The sequence below is a fragment of the Cherax quadricarinatus genome, chromosome 72 (assembly GCF_038502225.1).
Source record: "Cherax quadricarinatus isolate ZL_2023a chromosome 72, ASM3850222v1, whole genome shotgun sequence".
Lineage (NCBI taxonomy): Eukaryota > Metazoa > Arthropoda > Malacostraca > Decapoda > Parastacidae > Cherax > Cherax quadricarinatus.
In genome coordinates this window covers 22927539-22954447 of record NC_091363.1, presented here as the reverse complement: position 1 = coordinate 22954447, position 26909 = coordinate 22927539, and the positions used below count along the sequence as shown (strand labels likewise).

The 26909-nt window shown below is 42.7% G+C and overlaps 1 protein-coding gene across 1 annotated transcript in view; it reads right to left on the bottom strand.

Annotated features, from left to right (window-relative positions):
- The window catches only part of LOC138854885 (protein Star-like), a 138845-nt gene that overhangs the window by 89676 nt on the left and 22260 nt on the right, over positions 1-26909 (bottom strand). Inside the window, exon 2 of the mRNA XM_070100471.1 lies at positions 5598-5734. Coding sequence (XP_069956572.1) covers positions 5598-5733 — 136 coding nt within the window. The 5' untranslated portion in view covers position 5734. The remainder of the gene's footprint in view (positions 1-5597; positions 5735-26909) is intronic.

The window sequence follows — 26909 nt, the reverse complement described above, 5'->3', positions numbered from 1 at the left end:
TATATATATATATATATATATATATATATATATATATATATATATATGTATACATTTATATATATATATATATATATATTTATATATATATATATATATATATATATATATATATATATATATATATATATATATTTATATATATATATATATATATATTTATGTTCATGGGTAGCATTGAAAATTGGGTTGGTCAAATGTTTGTTAGTGGGATGAATTGTAAAGGACCTGCCTAGTATGGGCCAACAGGCCTGCTGCAGTGTTCCTCCTTTCTTATGTTCTTATGTTCTTAAGTCATGCTGGATGGAAATGAGACTAAGTCTGTCACTTACGAGTTCTTGTATACTCTGAAGTAATAATTCAGCTAAGTCTTAGTAACCATTGTAGGTTGCCTTATGATGGAATATAATTGGTGAAGTTAATACAAAGATCGACCTTATGAGGTTGATATGAGGTAAATTAATCCATATCAATATTCTGGTATGTACCAAGAGAAGTGCAAGAATTAAACACCTTACTTATGTCAATCCTAACATTATATAATCATATATTAAACTAAAACTCTACTAGTAAAGATTCTAAGCTTAAATTATTAATTTTGTAATCCCTAATTATTAAAATTGATTATTACGAAACCGTAAACAGGCCATCTGCTTAACAAGAATATACTACCTTAACACTCTACCATAATATTCGAGAAGGTTAAGAAGACGAGTTTTGTAACAGGGACAAAATTCAGAAGGTGTTTAGAAATGAAAATGTCGTATTAATGGGAGATTTTAATTTTAGACAAACTGACTGGAACAATATGAGTCTAGTGACTTTCTTGATACGATTCAGGATTACTTTTTAAAACAATTTGTGACAGAACCAACCAGAAGAAGCAATCTGCTTGACTTGGCTCCTGCCAACAAGGAATCATTAATTAATAATCTTAAGGTTAATAATGAGTCCGGGGAAAACAAATGCAAAAAAAAATGTTTCAATATATCATGGAATTACCCAAATAACTGCAATCAAGTCTCTGTCCCAGGCTTCCGCTTGACCGATTTCATGGGAATGAGAAATTACATGAATGGGCTAAATTGGGATGACCTGACTGGGTTAGGTGGTGTTGGTTGCCAGTATGGCGTTTTTCAGAGTAGTTCTAGCTGCCCAGACAACTTATGTTCCAAGTAGGGAAATTAGATCAATCAAAAATGCTCCCAAATGGATAAACAATACATTAAAACATCTCATTGGTCAAAAGAGAGGCATGTATAGGCGTATCAAAGGAGGAGAGGGGCAGTTAAAAAATCAATATACTCAGAGAGAAAAAAGGGAATAAGAAAAGCTTTAAGAGATTATGAGGCTAAAATGCAAAGGATTCGGAGATTAGGGACGAGATAGGCCCACTCAAAAGTAACTCAGGTCAGATCACTGACAATGATAAGGAAATGTGTGAAATTTTTAACTCTTATTTCCTCTCAGTTTATACGCAGGAAGATATTAGCGACATTCCTCTCAGTTTATACGCAGGAAGATATTAGCGACATTCCTCTCAGTTTATACGCAGGAAGATATTACCTGGAGTTTACCTGGAGAGAGTTCCGGGGGTCAACGCCCCCGCGGCCCGGTCTGTGACCAGGCCTCCTGGTGGATCAGAGCCTGATCAACCAGGCTGTTGCTGCTGGCTGCACGCAAACCAACGTACGAGCCACAGCCCGGCTGGTCAGGAACCGACTTTAGGTGCTTGTCCAGTGCCAGCTTGAAGACTGCCAGGGGTCTGTTGGTAATCCCCCCTATGTATGCTGGGAGGCAGTTGAACAGTCTCGGGCCCCTGACACTTATTGTATGGTCTCTTAACGTGCTAATGACACCCCTGCTTTTCATTGGGGGATGCTGCATCGTCTTCCATGTCTTTTGCTTTCGTAGTGAGTAATTTTCGTGTGCAAGTTCGGTACTAGTCCCTTCAGGATTTTCCAGGTGTATATAATCATGTATCTCTCCCGCCTGCGTTCCAGGGAATACAGGTTTAGGAACCTCAAGCCCTCCCAGTAATTGAGGTGTTTTATCTCCGTTATGCGCGCCGTGAAGGTTCTCTGTACATTTTCTAGGTCAGCAATTTCACCTGCCTTGAAAGGTGCTGTTAGTGTGCAGCAATATTCCAGCCTAGATAGAACAAGTGACCTGAAGAGTGTCATCACGGGCTTGGCCTCCCTAGTTTTGAAGGTTCTCATTATCCATCCTGTCATTTTTCTAGCAGATGCGATTGATACAATGTTATGGTCCTTTAAGGTGAGATCCTCCGACATGATCACTCCCAGGTCTTTGACGTTGGTGTTTCGCTCTATTTTGTGGCCAGAATTTGTTTTGTACTCTGATGAAGATATAATTTCCTCGTGTTTACCATATCTGAGTAATTGAAAGTTCTCATCGTTGAACTTCATATTGTTTTCTGCGACCGCTGGTAACTACAGGTTATATGAAATTCACAGTATACGTCTGGTATTTCAAGAAAAAAGAAACTAATGAAAGTCACTCCACTCCACTAAGTACCATTATAATACTGGTTAGTTGCTACTACAACACTGTATTCTGCTATTCACTGGTATCACTAGATTATATGCGAGTACACTAGCAAGCCAGGAAGATTATTAAAACAGCTGACCACTGTGGTGAGATTCTGTCGACTTCTGGCACCTGCCTCTATAGGCTTATCACTTCATTTACAAATTCACCTGTTTTCAAATGACACTTTAGCCTTTATCATCTATATACTAGGAAGCCACTGTAGTATACACTATACACTATGTATACACAATGTTATCAGGGAGACTTTCTTTCCTCTGACAAAGAAAAGTTCTGTTATTATTATTTTGCACACGGCACCCAGGCCTATGATTCCCCTCTGGCAGTAAACTCTGCTAGGTAGTGCACACTAATTATAAATTATGTAGAACAGGACGATAATAAACTATGCACGATTAGGGTAACTAGTGACATTGTCCTCAAACAAATAGAGAAATTAAAACCGATCAAATCCCCAAGCCCTGTTGAACTGTTTGCAATGGTTTTAAAGGAATGTAAATAAACGTTTGGCTAGTCTTTTTAACATATCGCTACAAACTGGCGTAGTGTCAGACAAGTGGAAAATGGCAAATGTAATACCCATTTAAAGTAAATTCGTAAGACATTCCTGCCTTACGAATTTACTAACTTTTTTCACCAAGGTATTTGAGGAGTTAGATCATGGAAATTAATATTATATTGTGTATATGGACTTCAGTAAGGCTTCTGATAGTATCACATCAAAGGCTATAGAGGAAAATTAAGGCACACGGAATAGGAGAATTTTTTTCTGGGTGGAGGTGTGGTTGACAGATAGGTAGCAGAGAGAAGGGGCCGACACCACTCCTACGAGTCCTCCTAGGGCGGGAAGGTGCCAGAGCTAGAGCTTGCTACCACCTACAGCTCACAAGACTGCCATTTTCACGAGCCTCTGTGGCAGAGATGGCAGACCAGAGGCCTAGCTTCTCGCTCCGATCCCCATGAGGGCGGGGAATGGGGCTATTCCTGGGGACAGTTGGTCCCAAAAGATGAGGAGGTGCTTGTTCCTCCTCCCATGGGAGACATAGGTCTCAGATACTCCCACGACAGGGAGCCAAGGCCGGGTCACTATCCGTAAAAGACCTAGGCTGGGAAAGTACCGGCTACTCAAGAAGAAGAAGAAGAGGCAGCAGAGAGTTTGCATCAACGCGGAAAATTCAGAGTGGAGGCGCATCTCAACTGGTGTTCCACTGAGGTTAGTGTTGGGGCCTTTTGTTGTTCACAATTTATGTAAGTGACATTGATGATGGAATAAAGAGCGACATAAGCAAGTTTGTTGATGACACCAAAAGAGGTCACCTAATTCATTCTGATGAGGACATTAGGGCACTCCAGGAAGATTTGAATAGACTGATGCAGTGGTCGGAGAAGTGACAGATGCAGCTTAATATAGACAAATGCAAAGATCTAAATATTGGACAAGAAAATAACCATACCACATATAAACTAAATAATGTTGATCCTAATATTACTGATTACGAAGAGGATTTAGGAGTTCTGGTTAGAAGTAATCTAAAACCAAGACAACAGTGCATAAGTGTCCGCAATAAGGCTAACAGAATTCTTGGTTTCATATCAAGAAGTATGATTTTTGGAAGTCCTCAGGTTGTACTTCATTTCTATATATTCTTGCTTAGGCCTCATTTAGATTATGCTGCTCAGTTTTGGTCACCGTATTACAGAATTGATATAAAGGCACTGGAAAACGTACAAAGGAGGATGACAAAGATGATCCCATGTATCAGTCTATGAGGATAGACTGAGGGCCCTGAATCTGCACTCTCTAGAAAGGCGTAGAATTAGGGATATGATTGAGGTATATAAATGGAGAACAGGAATAAATAAAGGGAATGTAAATAACGTGCTCAAAACATCTAGCCAAGACAGGACTCGCAGCAGTGGTTTAAAGTTTGAAAAATTCAGATTCATGAAGGATATATTAAAGCACTGGTTTGGTAATAGAGTTGTGGATGAGTGGAACAAACTCCCGAGTACTGTCATAGAAGCTAAAACGTTTTGTAGTTTTAAAAATAGATCGGATGTGGGTGGGTGGGTGTGAGTTGGACCTGACTAGCTTGTGCTAATAGGCGCGATGCCGTGCTTCTTCTTCACATGGGCCTGTAGGCCAGCACAGTGTTCCTTCTTATGTTCTCAAGTCAAGCAGATTATTTCCACTTGTAGGTTCTGTAACAAACTTCTTTAAAAAAAATAATCATAGTCAAGGAATTCTGAGTAAAGTTCAAGTCCCCTAGAATTATTATGTTATGGTGCCTTTTGACCTTAACAGTTTCCTCCCACAGTAGTCTCTCTTGGTTTGGGGGACGGTATATCTCGCCTAAAATTAATTTTCCATGCTCCTCTGATAAGTCTACCCTGACAGACTCCCGATGTGTTATTTCAGATTTTATACCCGTTTTTATACAGTAATTCAAATGATTTCGGGCAAAAAGTCTCACCCACCTCCATTTCCGATGCTTCTGTCGACGTGTAATAATTTAAAACGTTGAATGTGACATTCAGCAGGCATTTCCTGATTTTTCTTATTAAGTCACGTCTCAGTTATGGCAAATACGTTAATGTTACCAGCAGTTGCAAGAAGTCTCAAGTCGTTCATCTTATTTCTAACACTACGATTATTTGTAAATATAAATTTTTAATTCCTCCTTTCCTTTTTCCTTCCTGCTCATTTTTGTTCTTCCACTCTCCCTATTAGTGTCCTTGTGACAGTGTCACTGGCTTTCCAATATTCACCAATAACTCTACCTCATTCTGCCTATAGCTGACCTGTACATAAGTGTCTTCTTCCAGAACGTGGTTGTCAGATACTTGGACAGGAGCGCAATTTCAGTTCTTGTAGTAGGAGCTATGTTCCGTAGATACGCCCCAGGTCAAGGGTCACTACAACCTCCAGAATGTCATGGACATGAACAATCACTGAATATGTTCCAGTCGCTACTTCAACCACTGAAGGTAATCACTTATATTTGTCAGCAGACATAACAACATACCTCTACTGTAGATGCTTAATATTTTGAGTGGACTTTTATTGTTGCTGATGCCGTAAATAGTCAAGACGATAAACACAACAAAGATGACCTTAACTGCAACAGCGAGCCTGAGCCATCTTCTGGAACGAGTTTCCATCCTGTGAATAAAAAAAATCTCATGATCATTACCCAACAGAAATATTTATGACAAATGATTAATTTCTTTATACTTTGCCTTAATGTTCGTTGCTACAAATATTGTGGTACTATACATGCTGGTACTATATACGCACACATACCGGTATATGTATACATATCTTTTCTAGGTATACAGTGTCATATACATTGTATACTGTACATCCTACGTTGTTAAATGCTAACTGGTGCTACACTCTGGTGTTCTACTTTAATCGCGATAAATGATTTTCAAAACTCACAAGTTGAAGATTGGGGCACTTATGCAAGATATGGAATCATTGTTAAGGAAACGTTCCGCTACACAGTGGCTTCTTCAGTCCAATACAAGGCAGAAAGGGTAAGAAGAGGAGGATTTTGACGTAATCAGCCCCTCAGCCTGGAATCGATGTGTTCAGTCCATCACTCTTGTAGAAAGTACAACATATGGCCGGAGAAGTGGTTTATAATATTGTAGTCAAGTGAGTGGAAGCAGGAGGAAGCTGGATCACAATGGAACCATCAACTACTTCAAACTCCTCCTCTCCTTACCCTTTCTGCCTTGTACTGGACTGATGAAGCCACTGTGTGGCGAAACGTTTCATTAATAATGATTCCAATGTGTTTAAAATTGAGACACTTATGCAACATATGGGAATCTTTATTGCGGAAAAGTTTCGCCACACAATGGCTTCATCAGTCCAATACAAAGCAGGATTGTGTAAGAAGAGTAGTAGTATGAGGTAATCAGTCCCTCAGCCTGGAGTCGATGTGTTCAGTCCATCAGTCTTGTAGAATGTACAGCATAGGGAACGAACGACCGAGCAAGTTCAGGTAAGATCCCAATGGGATGAGCGGGGAAGACTGGACAGACGAAGAATAGCGCTGGAGAGGAGTGTTCTTAGACGTAGAAATAGAGCCAGGGCTTAACCCAGCAGCTAAGGCGATAGTGGGACAGAGCGGTGGGGTGAGCGGGGAGGAAGGGACAGGCGAAGATTAGCGCTAGAGAGGAGTGTAAATTGAGCCAGGGCTTAACCCAGCAGCTAATGCGAACTTAGGTCAGAGGTACCTTTCAGAGAATCCAAACGTTATTTGTAAATAGGGTTAGGAGCAGGATCATGCAAGGAGTAGAAAAGGTTGTGTTGGTTTGTGGGTCTGCGAATGTCTTCGTCAAGGAGAGAGGTCCAGTAGTCATATCGTGTCTCAAGTTTGTCTATCTGTTGGTCACTGAGCTTCTTCCAGTACAGATTCAGCGCAGGGATGTCTAATTGGGCATGGAGAGACTCGCTTGTGGCGAAGTCCTCCCATCTGACATCAAACACCCAGCGCAGCACCTTGTTCTGGACACGCTGCAGTATAAGTAAGTTTGTTTTAGCTGCAAGAGAGAGAGCTAGAGGAGAGTAAGTTATCAAAGGACGTATTTCTAGAGGCGTAATTTGGTGCGCTGGGAGGCATGTTGCAGCTTGTAGAGGCCCGCAAGGGCCTTACTAGCTATTGCATGCCTTCAGTGAATGTGTCCGTGTAGGCGAGGAAGGTAGTCAAGATTAACGCCAAGGACAGTGACAGATTGTGTGATGGGGATGTAGGTGCGAGTGTCAGCTGTTCTGAGCTCGACAGGTAATGGAGGATCACGTTTCTTATAGCTGAAATACGTAATGCTGGATTTAGCTGCATTGGACTTGATCCTCCATTTTTGTTCCCAGAAGGCTATCCTGTCGACTTCATTTTGTTTTGTGTGAATGTATCTATATTGGCATGAGTGATAAGTTGTGTAATGTCGTCTGCATAGGCTAGATTGATGGAGTTGTGGTATACAGGTGTTGGAATGTCGCTAGTGCATAAAATGTAGAGGGTAGGGGAGAGGACAGATCCCTGGGGATACTCTAGCATTTAGTGTGAAGTAGTCTTAGTAACAGCCTTGAAATTTGATTCTAATGGTGCGGCCGTCTAGAAAGTTGCAGAGGAGTTTACGAGTAGTGAGAGGCAGGTTAAAGTTAGTGCAGAGTTTGTGTTTGAGCCCTTCGTGCCAGTGTCAAAAGCTTTTTCAACGTCTTTTGCAACCAGGGCTGTTCCGTTTCTTTGTTTTGTGTTTATGTGGATGTAGTTGAGAATGATGTTAATGGCATCCTGGGTGGATCTGTGTGTTTTGAAGCCAAACTGGCCATCAGAAAGTAGAGAATTGTGTTCCAGGTATCTGCGAAGGCGATGGTTGATGAGTTTTTCAAAGAGTTTTCCTAAAGTTTCGAGGAGGCTGATAGGGCGATAGTTTCTAGGGTCAGAGTGGTCTTTATTGGGTTTAGGAAGGAGGATAGCAGTAGCAGCTTTGAAGAGGGAAGGGAAGTATCCAGAGGCAAGGGAGGCATTGAGGAGGTTTGTGTAAGCAGTAATGATAGAGTCAGGAAGGTGTTTTAGGATAATTGTATCAAGATCCCATGATGATGCAGTGTCTGACAGTTCTGATGAATGGTTTAGAAAACCGACAAGTTGAATGTTGAGACACTTACGCAACATATGGGAATCTTTATGGAGGAAACGTTTCGTCACACAGTGGCTTCATCAGTCCAATACGGCCCTATGCTGTACATTCTACAAGATTGATGGACTGAACACATCGATTCCAGGCTGAGGGACTGATTACCTCAAAGTACTCTACTTCTTACACCTTTCTGCTTTGTATTGGACTGATGAAGCCACTGTGTGGCGAAACGTTTCCTCAGTAAAGATTCCCATATGTTGCATAAGTGTCTCAACATTCAACTTGTCGGTTTTCTAAACCATTTATCATTCCAATATGTTGCATAAGTGTCACAATCATTGATAAATCTATTTACTCGTATGCAAGTCCCACTCAAATCCAACCCGTCTCGCTCATGTATTTATTCAACCCAAACTTGAAACTGCCAAAGGTTTCAGCTTCAATCATCCTTCTAGGCAAACTGTTCCACTCATCAACTACTCTATTTCCAAACCAATACTTTCCTATATCCTTTCTAAATCTAAACTTATCTAATTTGAATCCATTATTTCGGGTTCTATCTTTGAGGGATATCCTCAAAACTTTATTCATATCCCCTATATTGATACCAATCTTCGACTTTCCGTCCCTGTCTGCTGGCCTATATATACTCCCACCTCTCATTTTTGTAAATATGACTTTATAAATGGTCCAATTCCGACCGAAACGTCTTACAAGTGAATGTAATGTAAGGGACTTAAATCTTTCTCCATACAGAGGATTTCTATTGCTATGTATTAATTTTATTATTTTTCACTGAATGTTTTCTAATGAATTTATATCCATTCTAAAATATGGAGACCAGAACTGAGCTGCGTAATCTAGGTGAGGCCTTACTGATGATGTATGAAGATGTAGTATAACCGCTGGACTTCTGTTGCTTGCAATTCTTGATATAAATCCCAGTAATCTGTTTGCCTTATTACGTACGCTTAGGCATTTCTGTCTTGGTTTAAGGTTGTTGCTTACCATAACCCACAGATCATTTTAGCAATCTGTACTGATAAGTTCTACACCATTTAGCTTGTAAGTGGAGACTCCCAAGCTTCAAAACCTTACATTTATCTACATTGAACTACATCTGCCACTTTTCTGACCAAGAACTGACTGTCTAAATCCTCCTGAAGTTCCGTGACATCTACGTTTGAATCAATTATCCTACCTATCTTTGTGTCATCAGTGAATTTGCTCATATCACTAGTAATTCCCTCATCAAAGCCATTGACATAAACAACAAATGGCCTAAAACTGATCCCCTGTGGAGCGCCACTTGTTACAGACCCCCAATCAGATTTAACCCCATTTATGCACACACTCTGCCTTCTGTTCGTGAGCCATGACTCGATCCATGACAGCACTTTTCCCCCAATGGCATGAGCTGCCACTTTCTTAAACAGTCTCTATCAAGAGCCTTACTTAATTCCAAATAAACAATATCGAATTCTTTATCAAGATCAACAGCCTCAAAAACTTTACTGAAGAAAGTTAGTAAATTAGTTAGGCAGAAATCCATGTTGAGTATCATTAATCAAATTTTGCTTATCAAGATGGTTTCTTATAGTAACAGCTATAATTAACTCTAGTAATTTGCCTATAATTGAGGTCAGGCTTATTGGGCGGTAATTTGACGGTAACGACTTGTCCCCTGTTTTAAAAATAGGAATTACATTAGCCATCTTCCACATATCAGACACTACACCTGTTTGAAGAGAGATATTTTAAAAATAGTTAATGGTTCACAAAGTTCTATTTTACACTCCATAAGAACCCTTGAAAAAAGCTCATCGGGGCCTGGGGATTTATTTTGCTTCAGTCGGTCTATCTGTTTGACAGTCATGTTGCTAGTGACTGTAAAAATTTATTATTTGGATATTAGTAGTGTCTTCTTGTGTGAAAAACCGAGAGAAAATAATCATTAAAAATCGAGCACATTTCAGTCTCCATGTCAGTAAGATGCCCAGAGTTATTTTTCAGGTGACCTATCTTTTCTCTAACTTTTGTTCTATAAACCTGGAAAAAAAACTTTCGGACTGGTTTTCGAATCCCTAGCAGCTTTTATTTCACAGTCCCGTTTTGCTTTTCTTATCCCCTTTTTAATTAACATCTCTCTTAATGTGAATATACTGATTCATGAGATGACCCTCACCTCTTTTGATGCGCCTATTAATCATCCATTTCTGTCATTTCTAACTTCTTTATTCAGAGTAAACACTTTTGGGGCAACATGTGTAGTATTTAGAAAGCCGTCACATTGATAGCTCTCTTCGTTACCCCAGTCAACTGATGATAAGTGTTTTCTAAGCCATTGTAATCTGCTAAGCGAAAATCTAGGACTGTTACTGAGTTATCCCAACTATCACACTTTCAATCAATTGATTTATGGTCACTTGTGCCGAGTTCCTCTGTAATTTCTTAATTATTAACAACTGTTTCTTTATTTGCTAGATCCAAGTCAAGCAGGTTATTTCCCCTTGTAGCTTGTGTAATAATCTGCTTTAAAAAGCAACTCTAAACTACCTCTAAATTCCCAGTCATGAAATTCCAATCAATCTAAAGCTAAAGTTCCTTAGAATTACTATGTTATTGTGCCTTGTGGCTTTAACAGTTTCCTCCCAAAGAAGTTTCCCTTGGTCCCCATCCAAGTTTAGGGAACGGTATATCACGCCTCACAATCAATTTTTTCGTGCCCCTCTGAATATTCTATCAAGAGACTCTGTGTTATTTCAGACTTTATCAAGCAACCTCGGACATACAGTGCCACCCCTTCATGATATTCTCTCTACTTGGAACAATTTAAAACCTTGAATGTGTCATTCAGCAGGCATGTCCCCATTTTTCGTATTAAACTACTACTCAGTTATGGCAAATACATCACTGTCACCTGCACTAGCAACTAATCTCAACTCGTTCATATTATTCTTAGCACTACGGCTGTTAGTATAATATAAGTTTAAAGACCCAACTTTCTCTTTTCCCTTCTTGCTCATTTCTGTATTTTCACTATACCTATTACTGCCCTTGTCACCCAGTGCCACTGGTATTCCAATATCCACCCCATTCTGCATATTCCTGGTTTCCCTAACATTCACAATATTACTACATCGTTTTTCCCCCAAAACCACTATTTCTATGTTAGGTGAAAGGACACAAGTGCAACTAATGGACATTTTGTTTTAACAAGTTTCACTCTTCAGGTTGGGCAAATATTTGTGTTTGATGTTGGATTTGAGAAGGATTTTAGAAGGCCTGTTTCAGGGTTCCTCCTCTTTTATGTTCCTATGTAGTATCAACAGCAGCAACTATGTAATTCTCTAATTTCTTGACATGTTTGACTAGGTGTGGGTTCCAAACTGTTGCTGCATGCTGCATATGGGACTGATGTACACGATGTATAGTCTTGAGCAAATCTTTACTGATGTATCAAAATGCTATTCACTTATGCTATGCACTTATTTGGTTGATGGTTGCCTCAGGAAATGTGCTTATTATACTCACCCCAAGACCCTTTTCTTGTAGTGAAGTTTAAAGTTTTTGGCCCCCCCTCCCTAGCATGTACTCTGTCTGACGTTTTCTTTGCCCTTCCCAAATTTTCATGATTTTGCACATGTGGGGTTGAACTCAAGTAGCCAGTTGCTGGAACAGGCTTCTAGCCTGTCCAGATCCTTTACAGTCCTACGTGATGTTCATCCGATTGAATTCTCCTCATTTGCTTCGCATCGTCTGCAAACAGGGACACATCTGAATCTATCCATTCCGTCATGTCATTAACATAAACCAGAAACAGCACTGGTCCTAGTACTGACCCCTGTTACACCTGCCTGATCCCCTAGCTCTCATATGTGATTTCCTCAATGCCTGAACTACTCAAGGTGAATATTAGATTCTGTCTTGCTGGTTCATCCTCTACTCTCTTCTCTCTCTGTCTGGTAGTGTCCATAACATGTTGATGCATAAAGTTTTCCAGTACCATCTCCAACATCTTAGACCTCACATTTTTGGTCACCCATGTGGCTCCAGATTTTTCCAGTCTTGTGAGAAAAGCTGCCCACAACTAGTAGCTTTTTGCCTTGCCCATTTGGGCCCTTCTGGTCACCTCAGCTAGTGTATCAACTATTGCTTTGTTTTTATTTATTTTTATTAACACATCGACCGTTTCCCACGAAGGCAGGGTGACCCAAAAAAGAAGAAACACTTTCATCACTCACTCCATCACTGTCTTGCCAGAGGCACACCTATACTACAGTTATAAAATGCAACATCTACACCCCTTCTTCAGAGTGCAGGCACTGCACTTCCCACCTTCAGGACTCAAGTCCGGCCTGCCGGTTTCCCTGAATCCCTTCATAAATGTTAACTTGCTCACACTCCAACATCACTTCGTCATAAAAAGGATTTGTGTCTACTCTTTCCTATCTAACACTGTCACACATGCTTGCTGGAAGTCAAAGCCCCTCGCACACATACCTTCCTTTCTCCCTGTCCCTCCAACCTTTCCTAGGCAGACCCTACCCTGCCTTCCTTCCACTACAGATTTAAATGCTCTCCAAGTCACTCTGTTCAGTTCCATCCTCTCAAAATATCCAAACCATCTCAACAACTCCTCCTCAGCCCTCTGCATAATACTTTTAGTAACCCAGCACCCCCTCCTAATTTTCGCACTATGGATTCTCTGCATTATATTCACACCACACATTGCCCTCAGACACGACATCTTCATTGCCTCCAGCCTTCTCCTTGTTGCAACTTTCACCACCCTTGCTTCACATCCATATAAGAGCACTGGTATAAATATATCTCATACATTCCCTTTTTTTATTCCATTTATAACGTTGTCTCCACAGACTCCTCAGTGCACAATTCACTTTTTTCCCCTCATCAATGCTATTATTCACCTTATCTTCCGTAGTCCCATTTGCTGACAAGTCTACTCCCAAATATCTGAATACATTTACTTCCTGTTGTTCTGATCATTTTCTTGGCCTCCTGCTATTCTATGGTGGGTTACACATCACTGCAATCAGCGTCTTGGGACACCTCGTCTGAAGTGTTCTTACTATGTAGTCTCTTGCTTCCCCTCTGTCACCCCTCTTTCAACACCTCAAAGCTCCACTGCTTTTTTTGATGAGCAATGCAACTCCTCCACCCACTCTAATCCCTCAATCTTTCCCCAGGATCTGGTATAAAGTTGGAAAGATGGCATCTGTAATCGTTCCTGTGAGCTTGGTTTCTGTGAGTGTTATTATATCTGGTGATACCTCGTTGATTCTTTCTTTCACACCTGTTGGTTATTTCATCTGCATTGGTGTACCATACTCTCAACTTCTTTTCCAACAATGTATTCTGGGGGTGGGGGATTGTTGGAGGAGGGAAAGAGGGATTTCTGGCAGGGTGCTATGGAAGTCTTATGTGTTGGGAAAGGTGGAATATGTTAATGTGGAGTGTGGTTTGTTATGGGATAATATGTTTGGTTGTGGGTTTTTTAGGTTGGTTCTGTGGGTGTTTGCACGTGCTGCTCCTCCTGACTCTAGCCTTGTCTCTCTTTCTTGCCCCTTTCATCTTGCTCTTAGTGTCTGTCATTCTCATATCGTTCTGTCGCAATCTAGGCACACTGATATTTTTCTTGTTTCCTTTAACTGTGCAGGATATGGTTCCTCACCCTTTCTCCTTTGAAAATCAATTTGACTGGCCGGTGTCTTCCCTTTGAGTATCTCCGTATTCTCTGAAAATTTATCATTTCAGTCATGTCCTCCTCTCCTGTTTATTTGATGATATTTTCAATCTCTTTTATCCCACCCAGTCATCTTTCTACATATGTCCTCCCTTCATTCTCCTGAAGCTAATGAATAAAAACTAACCTCTCCCCCTCCTCTTTCAATTGCTTTTCCCTCTGCATCTCCATATCCCATTTAAGCATAGCCATTGCTGCTTCACTTAGTATTTCCTGGTTCTCTTGATGACCTGATCGTGCCTCTTCCTATCCTACCCCCTTGTTTCCTGCTGTTCCTGTGCCCAGCAGCATGCCACTTTCATTCCTCAATATTTCCTGGTGGCCCTGATAGAACCTCAACATAGTACATAAATCCTTCCTTTTCTTTGGTCCCCCTCATTGGATATTGATGTACCTGCTGCTGATAAAAAGAAAAGAAAGGAATACTGAAGCAGCCTGTTGGCCCATACTAGGCAGGTCCTTCACAAAATCATCCCTCAAATACACCTTCTGTTCTTTGGCTCTATATCTTGCTTCAGCATTTTCAGCTCATCTTTAAGACTATATCCTGGATTCTGCATCTTCCGCTCACAGCATCCTCTCCTTCATTTTAACGAAAAGCTAATCTAGCTTCCTTTCCCACTCTTGCTTCACCTAGGTCTTCCAACTTCCATCTGGGGTCCCATTTTTTTTATACACTTGTTATCGTACAGTGTGTGTGTGTGTGTGTGTATGTGTATGTACTCACCTAGTTGTACTCACCTAGTTGAGGTTGCAGGGGTCGAGTCGCTATATATGTGTGTGTGTGTTGTTCTGTATGTAGGTGTAAGAGTGTTACCATTTTGTCCTAGGTGCATGTCGATTAGACACTAGGTCTGTGATATTTGCATGCATGCATGTGTGTGTATATGTGTGTGAGAATGTGTGTGTGTATGTACTCACCTAGTTGTGGTTGCAGGGGTCGATTGAAAGCTCCTGGCCCCGCCTCTTCACTGGCCACTACTCGATCACTCTTCCCGCTCCATGAGCCTTATCATACCTATTCTTAAAGCTATGTATGGATCCTACCTCTACTACTTCACTTCAGAGACTATTTCAGTTCCTGACACTTCTGTGACTGAAGAAATACTTCATAACATCCCTGTGATTCATCTGAGTCTTCAACTTCCAACTCTGGCCCCTTGTTGCTGTGTCCCATCTCTGGCACATCCTGTCTCTGTCCACCTTGTCGATTATTCTCAGTATTTTATATGTCGTTATCATATCCCCCTTATTTCTCCTGTCTTCCAGTGGCATCAAGTCGATTTCCCTTAACCTCTCCTCGTAGGACGTACCCCTTAGCAATGGGACTAGTCTTGTTGCAAACCTTTGCACTTTCTCTAGTTTCCCTACATGCTAGGCTAGGTGTGGGTTCCAAACTGGCGCTGCATACTACAATATGGGCCTAACATACACAGTGTACAGGGTCCTGAATGATTCGTTGTAAAGATGTCAGAATGCTGTTCTTAGGTTTGCCAGGCGCCCATATGCTGCAGCAGTAATTTGGTTGATGTGCACCTCAGGAGATGTGCTTGGTGTTATACTCACCCCAAGATCCTTTTTCTTGAGTGAGGTTTGTAGTCTCTGGCCAATTAGACTGTACTCCATCTGTGGTCATTTTTGCCCTTCCCCAGTCTTCATGATTTTGCACTTGATAGGGTTGAACTCCAGGAGCCAGTGGCTGGACCAGGCCTGCAGCCTGTCCAGATCTCTTCGTAGTTCTGCTTGGTCCTCGTCCGATTGAATTCTTCTCATTAACTTTACATCATCAGTAAACAGGGACACTTCGGAGTCTATTCCTTCCGTCATGTCGTTCACAATTACCAGAAACAGCACCACTCCTAAGACTGATCCCAGTAGCACACAGTTTGTTACAGGCGCTCGCTCTGACACCTCGTACCATGACTTTCTGTTGTCTTCCTGAGAGGTATTTCCTGATCTATTGTAGTGCCTTCCATGTTATCCCTGCCTAGTCCTCCAGCTTTTGCACTAATCTGTTGTGTGAAGCTTTGTCAAATGCCTTGTTACAGACCAAGAAAATTCAATCTACCCACCCCTCTCTCTGTCGTCTTACTGTCGTCACCCTGTCATAGAACTCCAGTAGGTTTGTGACACAGGATTTCCCGTCCCTGATACCGTGCTGGCTGCTCTTGATAAGCTCATTCCTTTTTAGGAGTCCACCACCCTTCTGATAATCTCCATGACCTTGCATACTATACATGTTAGTGGCGCTGGTCTGTAGGTTAATGTTCCATATCTGTCTCTTTTTTTAAAAATTGGGACTACATGTGCAGTCTTCCAAACTTCAGGTAGTCACGCTGTTTCTATAGATGTGTTGAAGATTGTTGTTAGTGGTACACATAGTGCCTCTGCTCCCTCTCTCAGGACCCATGGAGAGATGTTATCCGGCTCCATAGTCTTTGAGGTATCTAGCTCGCTTAACAGCCTCTTCAACACTTGGTGTACCCCACCTCTCAGTCTTTCTGGTGGCCCTTCTGTCTCCTCTGTGAACTCATGTTGAGCTCCTCACATATTTCATGGTCATTTCTTGTGACCTTACCTCCTTCCTTCCACAACCTGATTACCTGGTCCTTGGCTGTTGTTTTCCTCCTGACGTGGTTGTACAAGAGCTTGGGGTCAGATTTGGCTATCGCTGCTATGGCATTCTCGTATTGTCTTTGGGCCTCCCTTCTTAATTGTGCATATTCATTTCTGGCTCTATGACTGCTCTCCTAATTCTCCTGGGTCCTTTCCCTTCTATACTTCTTCCATTCTCTAGTACACTTGGTTTAGGCCTCCCTGCACTTTTGGGTGAACTAAGGGCTTATCCTGGCTATTTTTGCTATTTCTGTCATCCTTGGGTACAAACCTCTCCTCAGCTTCCTTGCATATTGTTGTTACACATTCCCTCATCTCGTTTATTGATTTCCCTGCCAGTTCTCTGTCCCACTGAACCCTGTACAGGAAATTCTTCGTGCCTGCATAGTCCCCTTTCTTGTAGTTTGGCTTCATTCGTCTGGCCCTTCCTGCTTCCCTCCCCACTTGTAACTCTACTATGAATTCGAGGCTCAAAACTACATGATCGCTGGCCCCGAGCGGTCTTTCATATGTGATGTCCTCAATATCTGCACTACTCAAGGTGAATACTAGGTCCAGTGTCGCTGGGTCATAATCTCCTCTCTCTCTGGTAGTGTCTATGTGTGTACTCGCCTAGTTGTACTCACCTAGTTGTAGTTGCAGGGGTCGAATCACAGCTCCTGGACCCACCTCTTCACTGGCCGCTACTCTGTCACTCTTCCCGCTCCATGAGCTTTATCATACCTCTTCTTAAAGCTATGTATGGTTCCTGTCTCCACTACATCACTTGCCAGACTATTCCACTTCTTGACAACTCGATGATTAAGGAAATACTTCCTAACATCTCTGACCCAACTGAGTCTTCAGCTTCCAGTTGTGACACCTTGTTTCTGTGTCTCATCTCTGGAACATCCTGTCTCTGTCCACCTTGTCAATTCCTCGCAGTATTTTGTATGTCTTTAACATGTTTCCCCTAACCCTAACGTCCTTCATTGTCATCAGGGCGATTAACCTTAACCTTTCTTTGTAAGACTTTCTCCTTAGCTCTGGAACTAGACTTGTTCCAAACATTTGCACTTTTTCTAATTTCCTGACATGCTTGACCAGGTGTGGGTTCAAACTGGTGCTGTATACTCCAGAAAGGGGCCTGACATACACGGTGTACAGATTCTTGAACGATTTATTGCTGAGGTAACGGAACGCTATTCTCAGGTTTGCCAGGCGCCCATATGTTGTAGCAGCTACCTGGTTGATGTGCACCTCAGGAGATGTGCTCGGTATTATACTCACCCTAAGATCCTTTTCCTTGAGTGAAGTTTGCAGTCTTTGGCCACCTAGCCTATACTCTGTCTGTGGTTTTCTTTGTTCTTCCCCGATCTTCATGACTTTGCATTTGGCGGGGTTAAATTTGAGGAGCCAGAAGTTCTAGTTAGTAGTAATCTGAAACTAACACAACAGTGCATAAGTGTTCGCAATAAAGCTAACAGAATTCTTGGCTTCATATCAAGAAGTATAAATAATAGAAGACCTCAGGTTGTTCTTCAACTCTACATATCCTTGGTTAGGCCTCATTTAGATTATGCTGCACAGTTTTGATCACCGTATTACAGAATGGATATTAATGCACTGGAAAACGTACAGAGGAGGATGACAAAGTTGATCCCATGTATCAGAAATCTTCCCTATGAGGATAGACTGATAAATTAGACACATGTGCAACTCTTGGGTATCTTTATTGAGGAAACGTTTCGCCACACAGTGGCTTCATCAGTCCATACGTAGGAGAAACTTGAAGAACAGGAGGAGAATGAGGTAATCAGTCCCTCAACCTTGAGTCGATGTGTTCAGTCCATCAATCTTGAATAGAATACGGCATATCAGCAGAGAAGCAGCTTATAAACCGTATGGCAGGAGAGGTGCGGCAGTCATAGGTCGTGTCACATTTGTTCAATGTGGAAGTAGGTCGTGCCCAAGAATTAGGCAAGCGAAGAATTCCTAAGTATTAAGATCCCAAGAAGTTGCAGTGTCTGACAGATTTGTAGATGAATGGTTCAGAGAACCGACATGTTGATAAATTAGACACATGTGCAACTCTTGGGTATCTTGGGTATCCTCCTGTTCTTCAAGTTTCTCCTACGTATGGACTGATGAAGCCACTGTGTGGCGAAACGTTTCCTCAATAAAGATACCCAAGAGTTGCACATGTGTCTAATTTATCAACATGTCGGTTCTCTGAACCATTCATCTACAAACCTGTCAGACACTGCAACTTCTTGGGATCTTAATACTTAGGAATTCTTCGCTTGCCTAATTCTTGGGCACGACCTACTTCCACATTGAACAAATGTGACACGACCTATGACTGCCGCACCTCTCCTGCCATACGGTTTATAAGCTGCTTCTCCGCGGATATGCCGTATTCTATTCAAGATTGATGGACTGAACACATCGACTCAAGGTTGAGGGACTGATTACCTCATTCTCCTCCTGTTCTTCAAGTTTCTCCTACGTATGGACTGAACATTAAAATGGTATAAAATACCGACAGGTTGTTAGGTAAGACACATATGCAACAGTTAGGAATCTTTATTTCGAAACGTTTCGCCTACACAGTAGGCTTCTTCAGTTGAGTACAGAAAAGTTGATAGAAGCAGAAGATACTTGAAGACGATGTAATCAGTCCATCACCCTTAAAGTTTTGAGGTGGTCAGTCCCTCAGTCTGGAGAAGAGCATTGTTCCATAGTATGAAACAATATGGAGATGAAGTGACAGGATGGAGCCTTATATAGCGCCAAGAGGTGAGACGTAGGTCACTAGAAGAGGTAAGAACTCAGATGTTGGGAGGTCAGGTCCCTCTCAAATCCAGCCATTCTCACTAGTGGAAGTTGTCGAAGTTGATTGCAGGTCTGTACCAAGATACCCTTGTGTTGCAGTGTCTGACAGATTGAACATTAAAATGGTATAAAATACCGACAGGTTGTTAGGTAAGACACATATGCAACTGTTAGGAATCTTTATTTCGAAACGTTTCGCCTACACAGTAGGCTTCTATCAACTTTTCTGTACTCGACTGAAGAAGCCTACTGTGTAGGCGAAACGTTTCGAAATAAAGATTCCTAACTGTTGCATATGTGTCTTACCTAACAACCTGTCGGTATTTTATACCATTTTAATGTTCAATCTGTCAGACACTGCAACACAAGGGTATCTTGGTACAGACCTGCAATCAACTTCGACAACCTCCACTAGTGAGAACGGCTGGATTTGAGAGGGACCTGACCTCCCAACATCTGAGTTCTTACCTCTTCTAGTGACCTACGTCTCACCTCTTGGCGCTATATAAGGCTCCATCCTGTCACTTCATCTCCTAGCCCTAAACGTCGCATGTCCTTTCCTCCTCGCTCACCCCACTGGAGTCCTAACAGAAGAGCATGAATTTCTCTTCTCAATATCTGTCCCACGATCGCCTTCTCTGCTGGGTTAAGCCCTGGCTCATTTTCTACGACTAAGAACACTCCTCTCCAGCACTATTCTTCGTCTGTCCCGTCTTCCCCGCTCATCCCATTTGGGATCTTACCTGAACTTTCGTTCGTTCGTTCGTTTACTTCATCTCCATATTGTTTCATACTATGGAACAATGCTCTTCTCCAGACTGAGGGACTGACCACCTCAAAACTTTAAGGGTGATGGACTGATTACATCGTCTTCAAGTATCTTCTGCTTCTATCAACTTTTCTGTACTCGACTGAAGAAGCCTACTGTGTAGGCGAAACGTTTCGAAATAAAGATTCCTAACTGTTGCATATGTGTCTTACCTAACTACGTATGGACTGATGAAGCCACTGTGTGGCGAAACGTTTCCTCAATAAAGATACCCAAGAGTTGCACATGTGTCTAATTTATCAACATGTCGGTTCTCTGAACCATTCATCTACAAAGGATAGACTGAGGGACCTGAATCTGTACTCTCTAGAAAGGCGTAGAATTAGTGGGGATATGATTGAGGTGTATAAATGGAAAACAGGAATAAAGAAAGGAGATGTAAATAGCGTGCTGAAAATATCCAGCCAAGACAGGACTCGCAGTAATGGCTTCAAGTTGGAAAAGTTCAGATTCAGGAAGGATATAGGAAAGCACTGGTTTGGTAACAGAGTTGTGGATGAGTGGAACAGACTTCCGAGTACCGTCATAGACGCTAAGACGTTGTGTAGTTTTAAAAATAGGTTGGATAAATACATGAGTGGGTGTGAGTTGGACCTGACTAGCTTGGGCTACCAGGTCTGGTGCCGTGCTCCTTCCTTAAGTGGAAGTGACCTGACTAGGTAGTCACTGTTCTAGGCGGGGGGGGTGGGATGGACCTCGTTCGCATGGGTCATTAGGCCTTTTGCAGTGTTCCTTCTTATGTTCTTATGTTCTTCACAGGCCACCATTTTGATACCTCGACACTTACCATGACTCGTTGTTGCCTCCCTGTCAGGTATTCTCTGATCCACTGCAGTTCCCTTTCTGTTATACATGCCTGATCTTCTAGCTTTTGCACTAATTTCTTGTGAGGAACTGTGTCGAAGGCCTTCATACAGTCCAAGAAGATGCAATCTACCCACTCGTCTCTCTAGTGTCTTGCTTTTGTTACTTTGTCATTAAACCCCAGTAGGTTTGTGACACAGGATTTCCGTTCCCTGGCTCCATGCTGATTGTCGATCATGAGCTTTCTCTATTCTGGTTGCTGCACCACACTCCTCCTGATAATCTTCTCGATGGCTTTGCATACTATACATGTCAGTGACACTGACATGTATAGTATCGTGTCTGTCTCCTTTCAGTGGGTGTGTTGAAAATTGTTGTTATTGGCACACACAACATCTCTGCTCCCTCTCTAAGGACCCACGGAGAGATGTCTGGTCCCATCGCCTTTGAGGTACCAAGGTCACTTAGCAACTTCTTCACCTCCTCCTCAGTTGTGCGTATTTCTTCCAACACTTGTTGGTATATCCCTTGTTGGTGTACCCCTCTGTTCTGCTTTCCCAGAGTACTTTGTCTCCACATACTTCTTGGTCATTTCTTGTGAGCTCCCCACCTTTTTTCCTCAGCTTGATTGCCTGGTACTTGACTGTTGTTTTCCTCCTGTTGTGTCTGTACAACGGCTTTGGGTCAGACTTCACTTTTGATGCTATGGTGTTTTTGTACTGTCGCTGGGCCTCTCTCCTTATCTGTGCATACACGTTTTTCGCTCTTTGACTAATCTTCTTTATTTTCCTGGGTTCTTTGTCTTCTGTACTTTTTCCATTCTCTAGTGCACTTAGTTTTTGCCTCCCTACACCTTCGGGTAAACAAAGGGCTCATTCTGGTCTTTCCATTATTTCTCATACCCTTGGGAACAAACCTCTCCTCTGCCTTCTTGTTGTTATGTAGTCCATTATTTTGTTTACTGACTTTCCTACCAATTCTCTTTCCCACTGAACTTCCTGAAGGACGTTCCTCATACCTGTGTAGTCCCCCCTTATTTAGTTTGGCTTTTCCCATTATACTCCTGTTACCTTTTCCACTTGTAACTCTACGTATTCAAGGCTCGAACCACGTTTTCACTAGCTCCAAGGGGCTTTCCATGTGTGTTTGTGTGTGTGTGTGTTGGGGAGGTTGCAGGGGTCGAGACTCAGCTTCTGGCCCCGCCTCTTCACTGAACGCTACTAGGTCCTCTCTCTCCCTGCTCCATGAGCTTTATCATACCTCGTCTTAAAGCTCTGTAAGGTTCCTGCCTCCAATGCATCACATGCCAGACTGTTCCACTTCCTGACCACTGTATGACTGAAGAAATACTTCCTAACATCCCTGTGACTCTTTGTTTCTGGGTCCCCTCCCTGGAATATCCTGTCTCTGTCCACCCTGTCTATTTCATGCAGTATTTTGTATGTCGTTATCATGTCTCCCCTAACCCTCCTGTCCTCCAGTGTCGTCAGGCCGATTTCCCTTAACCTTTCTTCGTAGGACTAACCTTCGTGGAACTAACCTTGTCGCAAACTTTTGCACTTTCTCTAATTTCGTAATGTACTTGACGAAGTGTGGGTTCCAAACTGGTGCTGCATACTCCAGTGTGGGCGTGACTTACACGGTGCACAATGTCTTGAAAGATTCTCAGGTTTGCCAGGCACCCATATGCTGCAGCAGTTATCTGGTTGATGTGTGCTTCCAGAGACGAACTCTGTGTTATAGACACCCCAAGATCTTTCACTATGAGCTAGGTTTTCAGTATTTCGCCCCCTAGCCTATACTCTGTCTGCGGTCTTCTTTGCATTTCTCCGATCTTCATGACTTGGCATTTGGCAGGGTTGAATTCGAGAAGCCAGTTGCTAGACCAGGTGTCCAACTTTTCCAGATCTCTTTGAAGTCCTGCTTGATCCTGATTTAATTCTCCTCATTAACTTTGCATCATCTGCTAACAGGGACACCTCTGAGTCTATCCCTTCCATCATATCATTCACATATACCCTGTGGGTCGGTCCTGTGGGACCCCGCTCGTCACAGGTGCCCACTGTGATACCTCATCACGTACCATGACTCGTTGTTGCCTCCCTGTCAGGTATTGTCTGATTCATTGCAGTGCCCTTCCCGTTATACGTGCCTGATCCTCTAGTTTCTCTACTAATCTCTTGTGAGGAACTGTGTCGAAGGCGTGAGAGAGAGAGAGAGAGAGAGAGAGAGAGAGAGAGAGGTAACATAAACAGTGTTTATTAAGTGATAGTGAGAAGACAACACTCCCAGCTTGCCGGCCCACAGCCTACCCTCACCCTCCTTCACTACCCACCCCATTATAAACACCCTCAGAAAGAACCACGCTCTGTCTCCTGTGAACTTCATTGTAAACCTACAACGCCTCCTCCGTGATGATTTCACGTCGCAAGATACCAAGAATATCTTCGCTATCTGGCTATTGTCCTAGTAGGTACTGCAGTGTTAGTGGGTATACTACAAGGGACAAAATACATCTTAAATGTAAGGAGCCAGACGGGGAAGTCACGCGTGTTTGCGCTACGCCAATTTCGCGTGTATCTGGGGTCCCAGAGGGGACAGAGTGTGGAAAATAGGCGTGTGAAAACCTAAAGTGCATATACGTTACTAAACCCACAGAAGGGAAGCATCAGTGTCCACTGAAGAGAAAAAAAATAGTTTTATAATGCTATGTGTAGAGTGCCAGGCTCAGTATAACGGCTGTTAGGGAAGGTGCCATATAGGAAATGATTTGTAACTAGCAGTGAACATAGATCAGTGAGGGGAAATAAAGATCAGGGATTGCATAATCGCAGAGAGCAGAAAAGCTAAGAAATGGAAAAGGATTACTGCTAAAACCACGGGAGAATGTAAGATATCATTGTTAAGGGGGATTACCAACAGACCCCTGGCAGTCTTCAAGCTGGCACTGGACAAGCACCTAAAGTCAGTTCCGGATCAGCCGGGCTGTGGCTCGTACGTTGGTTTGCGTGCAGCCAGCAGCAACAGCCTGGTTGATCAGGCTCTGATCCACCAGGAGGCCTGGTCACAGACCGGGCCGCGGGGGCGTTGACCCCCGGAACTCTCTCCAGGTAAACTCCAGGTAAATAAAAGTGAGGAGAGCAGAAGATATCATACAGTGGGTCGTGTTTTATAGTGAAGGACTGTTCCTCATACCATATAAGGAATATAGTGAATGGTGAGGTATTGATGTTAGTGATACAGTGACTGAAATTGTGGATTACAGCAGTCTGTCAAATACCTAATATATAGTGTATAATATATGGAATATATATGGGTCGACCACCACCAGGAAAATTATTGCCAGAGGCGACAGAGAAATGTAAACTATCGTACAAGTGTTATAAAGGGGAAAAAGGATTTGAATAGGCAGTGATATAGTGTACTGAATTGTGGATGAGAGTAATCCTTTTAAATCCTTTTAAATCCGAGTGCTAGTGTAAGCTATGGTGTAATTATATGTGAACAAACTGCGCAACCCACTGATCCCCTCACCTCTCCCCCCGCCCCTTCGTACCCCAATAGGCGGGGGTGGTTCCCCCCCCCCTGCTGGCACCCATGCCGCGGACCCACCTCATCACCAAACCAAGCAAAGTGGAGACGTGGGGAAACAAATTGGATGAGTATTAAGCATAGTAAAAGTAACATAATAAAAGATAGTGGATCGGTGTGCAGGGAAACAGTAAACGTGCAGTGATTAGATAGTGGAAAAGGATGAACCACCACCACATCCTCTCGCCACCCTCCCCCTCCGACACCCCAACTAGCGGGGATGGTCCTCACCCCCTCCTGGCACCCTTACCCCTGACCACCGAACTACCTTTCATCACCGAAACCCAGCCACCACCACTACAACTGCCCAGGACAAGATAAACAGCAGCAATCATGACAGAAATAAGATGCTGTGGGATGTATGATACATGATGTCATACATCATAAAAGTTTTTAATGTGTAATAAGTCTCCATACTAATTACATCCCACATTCCCGTGAATTGACCTATAACACCCACACTTGAGTGCAGAGCTGAAAGGTAAAGTGAAGATCAGGTTCTTGTGGTACCCATTTGCAAATAGGATACAGGCAGGATGGCAGTACAGTATACCTGTGGGACATGTGAAAAGGCTCTTGGGAAAAAATCTAGAATCACATGCAACCTTTGTTTTTCAAAACATCATGTTACCTGTGCAAGAATCAATACTGCAACCAAAAATGACATCTATCTAGATAGGTGTTTCTGGATCTGCAACAGGGATGTAGAACTATAGACAGATATCAGGAAAGCACTCAGGAGGTTAAACAATAAACAAAACAATAAACGAAAAAAAGGAGGAACTATTGAATAGTCTACCTGGAATATGTAGAGCATGGGAAGATAGGAGAGGAGTAAAGTCTAAAACACAGAATGCCCCGTCTACAACAACTGACCCAAAAATAAGCAGATACACACTGGAAAAAACACAGGAAACAGAAACAACAGCTAGCTCAGTCCCCAGCCTTAGGGCCGACCCAGACCCAGCCCCCAGCCATTGTGAAAATCCCAATTCAGACTCTTCCACAGCCACCAACGCCAAAGCCCCTAGTACAGATGTAGTAAAGGAGCCCTCATCTGGGGTAGACTCTTCTGCCGCCATCACAGTCCTAGCCTCTAGTACAGATGTAGTTGGGGAGTCCCCTTCCAGGAAAAACGTTGGTGCCATGACAACAGATGGTGGTGTCTCTGGTTTAGATATGGAGGACTGTAGTGCAGCTCTAGGGCTGGCACAGATTAGGAATACATCCAGCACGAATTGTACCCAGCCAAAAACAAAATGGTGCAAATTCTGTTTGGGGCATCTGTAAACACGGAATATCAGGGAAAACGAATGGGGCATGCAACTTTGAGCATCCCAAAAACTGCTGTGACCTCCTGTCTGGGGGAGTGTGTCGTTCTACCTCTTGCAAATACTTCCACCCTGAGATGTGTCAGTCTTCAGTCCTTGAAAAACAATGTTACAATACCAGCAGCACTGCATATCATCTAAAAGGGACCAGGAGGTACACATGCCATACAACACATCATAGTAGCTATGGTAGCTATGACAACACCCCAAGTGATTTTTTAGGGGTAGGAAACGAAGAAAGAAAATGGAAAGAGATAACTAAAATAGTCCACCACCTTGGAGCCTTGTTGGACTGGAGGCACAGCCAGTGGCACCTCCGGGCTCACAGTGGCACCTCTGGGCTCACAGTGGCACCTCTGGGCTCACAGTGGCACCTCTGGGCTCACAGTGGCACCTCTGGGCTCACAGTGGCACCTCTGGGCTCACAGCTACTGATGCCAACAACAAAATCTTCCCAACAAACATGCAACACAACCTCATTTATATTTTCTAATATAGAGGGCCTTAAGCCATCCACCACCAACAAAATATCTTTTATTAGTGGACTTCTAGGGGAGTCAAATGCAGTGTTTGCAGCCTTCACAGAAACCCACGCAAAAGATTACTTTTACAGTGAAATATGGATACCTGGATACAACCTTTTCAGATGCGACAGAGAGAACAGGCAACAAGGGGATGGGGGGTTGGCCTGTATGTTAAAGAGTCTCTCATTTACACAGAGATACTGAACACCACAAATAATGTAGTTGAAGTTCTGACATTAAAAATCGAGAACCAAAACTTAGTCATTGTACTTGTACATAAGCCACCGGATGCAACTTCCCAACAGTTCAAAGAGCAACTGTCAAAAATTGACTCCTGTCTGGATAACTTTCCAGCCCCATTCCCAAACGTCTTGCTGCTTGGTGACTTCAATCTAAGACACAGAATA